The sequence below is a fragment of the Excalfactoria chinensis genome, chromosome 11, assembly GCF_039878825.1.
Source record: "Excalfactoria chinensis isolate bCotChi1 chromosome 11, bCotChi1.hap2, whole genome shotgun sequence".
NCBI classification, from domain to species: Eukaryota; Metazoa; Chordata; class Aves; order Galliformes; family Phasianidae; genus Excalfactoria; species Excalfactoria chinensis.
The window spans coordinates 15,606,377-15,617,191 of NC_092835.1; the positions used below are offsets into that span (position 1 = coordinate 15,606,377).

A 10,815-nucleotide genomic window follows, 5' to 3' on the forward strand; every position below is an offset into this window, starting at 1 on the left:
AGCTAAGGTGTCTGGAAAAGACAGTGGCTTCTACAATTGTTTTACAGAAAGTTTGTCAGTTTGTGAGAGCATCGGAGCAAAATGAGAGCAGCAGGTAACACATGGAGACTCTTCATGGGGCAACAGGTAATACTGGTTCGCTTCTCTTCTGCTGCAGCAGTCAGGAGTTAAATCAAGTACGAGCAGGAGAAGGCAGGTCAGAAGAAACTCAAGGGTACACGGTGGAGCTTAGCCCTGCTAAACATACACTTCTACCAAAAAAAATCCAGAACATGACATCTTCAAAAGGGGACAAAGGCAAAGCACCACAATTAAAATTATTCCCTGTGTGTTGCCTAAAGTTACGGCTCTAAAGCCCCCTGCATGTACACCGAAGGATATCTAACAAAAAGGCGGATAAATATCCTACTGTACAGTTAGTCTGTATTGGGTTTTTCCTGTCCTATTTGGCTGCCACATCCCTGATATTTCTCCATAACATCCCTGCTGTGTTCTCTGGAAAAATACAGACACATCAAAAATGAATGGTTTGTCTCTGTTTGAGCAATGGCAATTCCCTCTATGTTACATCCATACTAAAACTGAATTTGGATAAGCTTAGCAGAGTTTGCTTAAGATACTCCAGAAACAGCTGTGCCCTGGAAATCATGCCCCAGTACAGGGTGCCAAACACAAGTTATGAATGCAGGGAAAGGAAGAAATACTGGGGAGAGGTGACAAAATACCTTAAACTAGTATTCCTGCTGAATATTTCATACTGTAAAAATGACAGACTGGAATGTAATGACCTTAGCAGAGGAAAAACAGAAAATGTTTGGGAGTGGTCAGTTCTGAAATTAGACATGCAAAACCATCCGGGAACACCTACTGGAGTATTATGTATCAGCTTTGAATACAAACTTACACAAAGTGGATCAGGAAGACAAAGCTTCCAAACACAACTGTAGGAAACAGAGGAGAAGCAGTTATGTCTCCTTGAACTGCTCAGAGCCTGACTCAGGTCTGACCTCCTGCACAGAAATACACACACGGACTTTGCACAGTGACTGCACTTGGGGCTGCTCAGTTCACAAGCACGGTCATAACACAAGGTTTCATTACTATCAATAATTTCATGAAAAATAATTTTCCCTGGGGCATTTTATTTCTTTCACTGCAGCAATCAGCAATGTAAAGTATGTAAGAGCAAGACTCAACAAGTGGCTCCTCCTTACAAGTTAACCTAAATCAGCAAATAAGTGTTTTCCAATGGCACACTATTAAGAACCCCGATTCCTCTTTGACGTGGAACTAAAAGGCAAAGGTTTAGCCTAAATGGCTTTAAGGAAATATCTGTGATGATTGAATGGTGTTCTAAATCCTACTAACACAAACAAATGCTGGCTACAGGTGGAGGAAAATGAAAAGTGGCAATTAGGCTAGAGAAAAAACAACAACAACAACACTGTTTCATTCAAGCTTAATTAGCTTGAACCTATACATAGTACAGCATGCCTCTACCCTAAACAGAGCCTGCGTCATCTCTCCTCTCCCAGAGTCTTGTTATACAATCCCTACTGCAGTTCCCTGTGAGCCAGCTTCCAGCATAAGCTCACAGCTTTGATCCTAATTGTCAAAGTGATCAATGGACTGGATCCTAGTTATATTACAGACCACATGTCAGTCAATGAAAGAGCTGGGCCTCTAGGAGAACGCAGGTCATTCTGAGCAAATTAATTGTTCTGGATATGAGAGATGGACCGTTGGGACAAATTTCCAGGGGATTAGGCAAACCCAGAAACTGAGTAGCAGCAGAAATGCTGCTAAGCCATGTCCTACACAAACCAGCTTCCTGGTTTCTTGTCATTGCACAGTGACCACCCCCACAAAGACGGTATGATGGCTGTCCCCTTCACTAGTACCAGCAGTCTCCTCTCTCACCTCATGCTGCTGCTGCCCAGCACAGCCTGGCACCTGCTTCCCATCTTCCACTTAGCAAAATGCCATTTCACTTACATCTCCAACAAGTCTCAGGCTGCCTCTAGCAAGCAAAGACAGCTAACTTGGCACTTTTGCCAAGTGATCAACCTTTCCCCCTCATCCATACAGTAATGGAATCAAAGCTCTTTTTGGTCAATTAGTGCTTTATTCTGCGCATTAAATCCCACCTCTCTGTTCTACAGAACAGAATGAAGATCAAAAGATGATTCAAAAAAAATTTCCACCAAGTACCTTTAATAGCAGCAAATAACTGAGGGGAAAATGTATTCCCAGCACTGTCCTAACATATACCTCTGTTGCTCAGACATGTGTTAAGGCTGCTGGAAAAAAACAGCCATCTTTTTCCAGACCAAATATTATATCTACCACAAAGAAAAAACCAAACCCCAAATCTCTATTACATGACCTGTTTGAAAAAATGCTACTCCTTTAACTCCAGGAACTTCACAAGTGATCATCTGAGACTCTGGAAGGAATCCTTAACAAATAAGAGCAACTCAGGACAAGCAGGCAGTACCCACCCTACAAAATAACCTCCAGATAGGTGTGTACTCGATGACATAAGAAAGGGACCTGCTCCATATGCTACCTCTCATATTCTGAAGAGAAGGAAGCTGTATGACATAGCAGCTCACAAAATGCTCTCCTATCCTGAAAAGAAGCTTGCCATACACGGATTATAAGACCTATATTTTCCCATTCATGTAGGCATTACTAGGGTTCTGGGAATTATGAACTACTCAGAATCATTAAATTAGTATCTACATGACTCTTACATGACTCATACGGATTTATCTTTCACATGATTAACCCAATAACGGGTAATCACTTTATATTTAAATACAGAACATAATAAATACCTGCCAAGTATTTGATTTTGCCACTATTTTTGGTGTATGATATTTCTGTATTTTACTTGCATAAAAATAGAGTAGTGTTAGCTTAGCACTCACTAAGGCAGCCAGAGTGAAAGATTCAGTTCTCTACACGTGACAAAAATCCAACTATAATGAAGAAATCACCTCAAACAGCACAACAAGAGAAGAAAAAACAGCAACACCTACTTGGCATCACTTAAACAGATGTCTACTGAAAATCAACAATTAATAAAGAGGCTTTACAAAATCAAGCAGCAGAAAGTATTGAAACTTAGTCATCAAGGCTGCAGAATATCTTAGCCACTATTCCACGCAGAACTTCAGAGCAGAAGTCAAATTTAAACCTCAGTTTTAGGAGCATGCAGAAATGTAATCCTTCATTTTGCTGCAGCTGGGTGAGAGGGGAAAGCAAATGTCAGTATTTTCTTTAAGGAAGTGAAATCCTGCAATTTGCAAGAGCAAGCTGAATGAAACAAACACAGATCAGTTTTATATATAAAAGAGATAAGTGCCACAAATACAATAGAAGAAATCCAAAAACTGATTTTAATTCCTTTAGGGAAATACGGAGATTGAGCAAAAGACACCAATTCAGCATGCAGAAAAAAAAATAAGAAGCCATAGTTGAAAAACAGCTTGGGATGGGTACTCAGCAAGTCAAAAGGAGCGTGCATTTACAGAGGGATTTAGACAGAAAATCCAGGTACTTTCACATGCAATTCCTTGATCTTCTAATCGAGGCACTCTCCTAAGCAAAAATAAATCCAGTAGTAAATCAACAGCTACAAAAGACTGGCAGCGGCTTTTCTTTTTTAATCATCATTTTTATAACTTATTTTTTTGCGACACGTAGACCCATCCACCCACAGCTACAGGAGCTGCCTTCAGCTCACTTAGACGTATCACAAAGATCCACTAGTGAGCTTTTCCAAATAACTCAAATACCAGAGAACCCACAGAAAGGACCATGCTTTGCTATATTTAGTGAAGTCTCCTGCAGCCAGCAGCTGGCACCACGAACCCCTTGATGCCGGACAGCTGCAGCCTCACCAGCTCTGCCTTAACCGCTGCACAACTTAGAGGTATGAGAAAGGCTTTTACCAAAAGCAATAGTTGATGCAGTAATATGAACTCTTTTCTCCTCTCATACAATCTTTTGTTTAAATTGAACTGAACTCAGTAAAACTGCACGGTACGAAGAAGATCAAGAGATTTGAGTATCCGCCATGGACTCCGTGAAAATCAGTCACAAAGGTTACAATCTCTTTCACCTATCCAAGCCTTATACACAGCTAATGGTGTCACAAAGCACTTCTCCACTTTCATTTTTCACATACCATGTGCTTATCTTTCCTTATCACCAGCAAGGGCCCACTTATCTCTGCACCTGTTTTGTTGAGAAAAGTATTCTGGAGTTCGTTGCTGCAATCAGTGTTGTGCTAACTGCCAGCTGCACACGGAGCAAAAAAAGCACTGGGCTTCACAAGGATGACCATGCTGCTAAGACTCCTTTCAGGATCTGCATTTCCAACATCTCAAACTCTTGACACAACAGGAGCAAATATTGGCATATTCAGTACTCAAAAGGACAACTTTAAAACTCCACTTTAAGCTTTACAGAGACAGAAAATTGTGATGTAGACCTTGGCAGAATATGGTTTCTCCTGTTTGCTGTTGTTTTCTTTTCAACAAAACCAACAAAAAAAACCTTCCTCATTAAAATTAGATTTAAAGGGATGTTTTTCTCCCTAACAGTTCAGAGCTCCTGCCTCAAATTCCCAAGCCCTCTCTTGCATGACTTCTTCCTGCAGTTTTGAGGCAACAGGAATACTGCTGAAGGTGCACATGCAACGGAGCTTATGCAAAAGACTGCTGCTATGACAACTCTAACAGCACCACTTACTCACATTGCTGCTAGCAGAAAATTTAGCTTGAATTTAAGATAACCTAAAATATTTTTAGCCACTTAGTTCTGTTGTCCCTATTTAGCTGTAGTACCTAATTTGTTACATGATTAATTTTATCTTGTCTCTGGTCTTTGCCAAAACATTCATATATAAGAATTAAGGTGCTTTGCAAAGGGATTTGCTTAACTCCATTAGAAGTATCTTCAGATGTATTTTATGCCAGCTTTATCTCAAGTCTTGAAAGCAACTTAAAACCTTTATTAGTAAGTTATCACACCTTAAAAAGCAGTGAACTGGGAAAAAGCTTGAAATAAAAACTAACTGCTATCACAAGAGAACTTTCTTGATCCATCTACTCAAGTTCAATAATAATTTATTAAAACCGACCGGCATAATCCGCTGCTGCACAGGGACAGTGTACGTACTGATGCAGACTGTAAGCATGAGGAAAAGGTCTCGAGTCTAGTTAGAAAAGTGTGGGCTAAAAGAAAGGCATGTGATAAGCAGAACATAAGTAGAGCTATTCACTGGCAAAAACTAAGAGCGGCAGCTGACCAAAGTTAGTTAGTGACACCAAGCTGATTAGCATCTCATTTCCACAAACAAAAGTCACAGGAGGATAAATAAGTTCCCTCAGGAAACACGATGTTGTCTCACTTCAGTTGACAGGGTGTATAACAGCTTTAAAGCTGAGATTCTTATTACAGCAAAGCTTATTTGCTGCAGTTTTTTTGCTTTTTATTTAATACTATTTAGACTCCGCTTTCCCACTTCTTACCCTGTGTACCCAACCTGACACGCTGGCGTTGTTTCAAAGACTGAAGAGATGCCAAATTCACATTTCTCATCCCTGCCGGTCCATGAAGCAAGGCTCACATGTTTGTCATAGGATCACAACATTAGTCTTTGTGCTTCTTTCTCTAAATGGAAGATGTCAAAATCTATTATGAGCAGCAGGAAGGATCAGCTTATTCACAACCAAACAATGAAGCTGTCTGGGAAGGCTAAATTATTACGCACCGACCAATGTCTTCTTATGCAAATGGTTGATGAGAAATTCTGGTGCAGAATGGCTTCACTTCTGTGTTGCTCAGATAACATCACATCACTTGACTTCCCAAGTAAAGTTGAATAAAAAAAAAAAAAGAAAAAAACCAAGGCTATGACAAATAAGGGTTTGAGTAAGAAGGTTAGAGGGAAATGACCTCAGAATCATAAGCTTCAGAGATGGTGCAAGGAGTACCTGACCAACAAATCTGCTACTTTGCATGCAGTCAGAGACCAGCCACAAGCAGAACTGAATAACCATGCTCAATCATAGGCTCGAAGGGCCATACCATCACTCAGCCGCTTTAACCCATCTCCAATCAAAGTGAGTAACCCAAAGAGGTCTTTTAACAAGTCTTTGAATAAGGTTTCTGACTAGCAAGCTGCTTTAACACTTCCCTGGAGAATATTCAGTAATTCTCTTATTCTGACTTTGTTGGCAGTACTTGACTGCACAGAAATACTGGACAAATGGCACTGTTTGGGCAGCTATGTGTGTATTCACAGTGCCAATACAAACCCTATGCACTTGGATAGGGCCACAACTAAAAACTATGAGTTCGTGCATTTAAGTTAAAGTTTACCCTATCTGGAACCACAGGAGGCACCAACATCAATCAGTCAGTTCCTCCAGAACCCCATAATCAGCTGCCATGGAAAGCTCTGGAAGGGTGCTCTCCTCGATGCTGCAGGCTCTGGGCAGCATTAAGCAGCTGTGAGGTATTCTGGCTTCAACAGGAGCATCCCAGCTCTACCATGTCATTTTTTCAACTCTTGCCCAGGTAGCAGAGGCTTCTGTGCTCTGCACAATGTACAAAAGGAAGCACCAAGGGCCAGAGGAGTAATTTGAGTGAGATTTTAAATTCCCCCCTGTTGAACCATAACCCAAGAAACCTCAGGGAAGACAGAAGAGGCCAATGGGGAAGAACACACTTGTCACTACAGGTAGGGAAGAGAATGCATCTGTATTCACATACCCTGAGGATATGAAACAACGCTTAATTACTGTGAAAGTAAATTAAAAAAAAATAGAAGACAGTTACAGTTCAAACAGAAACAGAACTTAACTACCGTATGTTAATGGAGATTTTCCAGATGTTTAGCTTAGTCTTTATTTTACTGACTTCCAGCAGCATGGGTCTGTGTGCTGCAGAGACCACAACTTGCCAGCTACTGACAGACTTAGAGCGTGTTGCTTGCACACATCCTACAGGCACTGCCACCCAAATGACAGACAACTTGAACTGACTGACCTTCCCTTTTACACCACGGCAGTAGCTTCCACAAGTCCCAGCCAACCCATGGGGGCAGCTTACAAAGGAAATATCCCACAAAAAACATCAATTACTGCCTTACGTGTCAATGGTCTGTTAAGTAACCTAAGCTTAAAACAGGTTTGTTAATAAAATGAAGTCAAGTCCATATACAGCCTTCAGGGCCAGCACCTCAACTTGTCTGTAATAGCATACAAATTGGGAAGAACATTTATCTTTCATTGCTCCTAAGTGCCCAGGAAGAACCAACGCAATAGGCACGAGGCCTACATGAAATCTAAAATTCCTTTGAAAACTGTGCAAAGGAAAAGAAATTGTACGTTAGAGACTGAAACACTGAGGTACAAATTCAAAGAGAATCAGACAGGGTGCTAATATAAGAATTCATCTCATGACAGCTTAATATCATTCAGCAAAATAAACCTTTCCTGTTCTGTGAGCACAATTCTGAGCAGCCCAGACTCCCTTCAGTCACTCTAATGTGCACCCCATAACACCTGCATTCCAAAAACTCTGACAGCACAGACAAAGGAGAACAGGTCAGGTGTTCACTGATTTTCTTTGGTTGCCTAAAATCACAAGTGATTCACAGATTGCAAGTCAGATTCACATGCTGAGCACAAGCAGACCTTTTCCCAAAGGTTACAAGGCTAGACATAACCAATGCACAAATACAAGAGATACCGCAAAGAACTGAAACAGCTTTCTGCCAGAACTATTCTGCTCTGTGAATCTGAGCGTTCTTCCTTTTCTCACAGGAAACAACCATCGTATTTACGCTGACTTACTGAGAGTCACAGAAAAAACACCAAGACAGGCTGAGCGCTGACACTGCTTCCTTAAAGAAGCCGTACAGACTCCTCACTGCCCCAAATCCCGTCCCGTTTACGAGAACCTCTTCTGCAATCGGAATACATTAACGGCTAACAACAAAAAGCGGAGCAGCCCAAGAGGCGCGGCTGGTAAAGCCTCCCCCGCACACAATGCACTTGCTGTGGCATCCAGGGCCCGGCTAAGATCTCGCCGGGTAGAGGCGTTTTGTAACAACAGCAGCAGGGACAGCGAGCAGCCACCCGAGATCCGACCGAACAGAGTTCTCTACCGTCCGTTTCTCCGCGGCAGAGAACCACGATACCCGTGCGTACCTCCGCGCACTCCGACGGGCTCCGAAGCCGTGGCTTGCGGGAGGCCCGATAACGGCAGCGTGCGGCGCGCCGGGCGACAAGCCAGCAGGGGAGGCCCCGGGGCGGCTCCTCCGCGCGGCGGGGCACACCCCGACCCCGCGACCCCAGGGCACCCTCCCGGCCCGGAGCAGCGACCGGCTGACAGCGCTCCGGGCGAAGCCCCGGCGGTGCCAACTGCGGAGCCGCCGCCCCGAGAGCCGCCTTTGTCTGAGAGAGGATCGGACCGCTCTCGCTCCGGGAGCGGCAGCGGCGCCCCCCGCCCGGCCGTGCCCGCTCACCGTCGGAGCTGACGGTGTCGTAGGAGTCGCCGGCGGCGGGCGCGGCGGCCGGTTCCCGGTAGTCCACCCAGCTCAGCCCTTCCACGCTGTCGTACTCGGCGCGGTGCTTGTCCTCCACCGGCACCACCGTGAAGTGCGGCATGGCTGGCGGGGCGGAGAGGGCTCCCCGCGGCACCGCGGCGAGGCAGGCGGGATGCGGCGCAGAGCCGGCGGCGCATTCCTGCCCTGTGCGGTCACTTCCTCTCAGGAAACCGCGCTCCTCAACTCCACCCATTCCCCTCCGAGCGCCGGGGCGGTGAGGCGGAGCGGCGGCGGCCGCCCCCGGAGCCGCAGGCGGGAGACGGGGCGCACGGAGGGGGTCGCGCCGCCGGGCGTGGGCGCGGAGGAGGGGCCGGAGGCGGCGCGGACCACGGGCGCCTTCCTCCTCCCGCAGCCACCGCGGCAGCGGCCGGGCCCGGGGGCGGTGGGAGCCGGGGCGGGGCGGGCCTCCCTCCGCTCCGCGCCCCGGGGGGGACGCTTCCCTCCCCCGCCGCCATTTGCTGGGCCGCAACCGCCGGCCCCGGGGGGTCCCGAACCTCGGGAGAGGATGCCGCGATGGAAAATAGAACGGGACGCCGGGGTAGCAGAGCACGCCAATTAGAAACGCCCCTGAACTTTACGCCCCGGGCCTCGTTTGATGGGCAACGGTTTAATTAAAGACACGCCGTCACCCCGAGAGTCGGTTTGTTTTTACCAGAGCTATCGTTAGCTCCAGATGCGGCAGCTGCCCCCGTTTCCTGTGTTTGTGGAGGCGGGGGGGGGGGTGGCTGCTCTGCTCTGCGCGTAAAGCCTCAGCACGGCAAACAGGCAGCCCGAGGGAGGCAGGGAGGAAAACGCGACTGCACAAAGAGACTGCGGAGTAAAATCATCCACCTGGGAAATGTGAACGCTAACTGGAGCCCTAGCCCTATGCAAAGCAGACAGTTGCTAAGGCAGCAGCCTAACAGGGCAGATGAACCCGGCCCCTCCGCTCAGGAGGGGCTGGGAGTCGTGTCGTGCCGTTGTTAGTGCCGGCACTGCGGGTCCGTATGGCCCGGGCACGGCTGTGTCTCAGCCTCTTATCACAGAGACAGCAGAGCTCAATTCTGCCTGCACGTTAGGAAAAAATACTGCCGGGAGGGTGCCTCGGCCTGTTTCATATACTGTATCCCTCACATGGGGTTTAAAGATCAATTAATAGTTGCTAATGCTATTTATTGTCTGCTTTTGAAAGCTACTTTAGAAAGTAAAAGGATCCCTATTTAATATATTATGCAGTCATCAGAGGAGAAAGCTTTGCAGAACCATTTGTGCATTTTGCTACATGTATTTTACTACAGAGCATCATCTCAAACTAACTGCGGATTTTTGATTAAAAATACATCTTAATAAATCAGCAACAAGTCAATCCAGCACTATTGTAAATTAGTTCAATGTAGGAGTCTACCTATGGAAGGATAGAAGCCCTAGAGTAGAGACAGAGGGAAGACACTGTCAACATTGCTTGTAGCGAGAAGATCTTATCTCTAGCTTTGTGAATTTGTCCTGCCTTTTTGACTAAGCAGCCAAAGCCACTTGTGCCATATTTTGCTTAGTTAAGAAAGACAACTGTGTATCTTCACGTGACCGGGTGTATTTCAGTAACAGCCTCAGAAGATCCGGGAGAGAAACAAAACCAGCTTCCATTTAAAACTCACCATACATCAATGCACCAGAGCGAGATCACTTTTCTTTCCCAGTAGCCTTAACATTAGCTCACTTTTGTATATGATCACACTGAAGTCTGTGAAATTTACTGACAGACTCCTTGGATGGCTAATTTAGAAAGCATTTCTTTTGCTTTTAGAAGTATTAGTACTGACAGGATGGAAGCATTCTAGTGTGCTACTCCACCCCCTGAGTTATCTCCAGCAATGTATTTTCCCCCAAGGAAATACAGAAAAAATGACCAACAGGTAGCATTTTCTGTTTAACCTCTTAAGGTTGAATTGCATTTCATTACAGCTCACAAGTGTAAGAGTCTAGAGTCCACCAAGAAAACAGGAAAATTAATGATTAATTGACAGGAGACAATTTTATGTAGAAGGGCAAGATGGGAACTTACCATTAAGTAACTTAGTTTATGCTTAGTCTTCTGTCCCTTCGTTCCTGTTTTTGGCTTTATAAAACTCTTAAGCATCTGGTCTAAGTAAGCAGTCCTAAGGGGGGAAAAAAAGAAAAGATGGAGGTTATAAGAATTTTAAAGAGTA

At 45.2% G+C, this 10,815-nt stretch overlaps 1 protein-coding gene across 2 annotated transcripts in view; it reads right to left on the reverse strand.

Annotated features, from left to right (window-relative positions):
• The window catches only part of SLC12A4 (solute carrier family 12 member 4), a 45,950-nt gene extending 37,055 nt beyond the window's left edge, over positions 1-8,895 (reverse strand). The window contains exon 1 of one of the 2 annotated variants that reach the window (XM_072346310.1): positions 8,549-8,892. In XM_072346310.1, coding sequence (XP_072202411.1) covers positions 8,549-8,822 — 274 coding nt within the window. In that variant the 5' untranslated portion in view covers positions 8,823-8,892. Of the gene's footprint in view, positions 1-8,548 lie in introns of both variants that reach the window. The other variant, XM_072346309.1, reaches the window with a different exon arrangement.
• Positions 8,896-10,815: the final 1,920 nt, after the last annotated feature.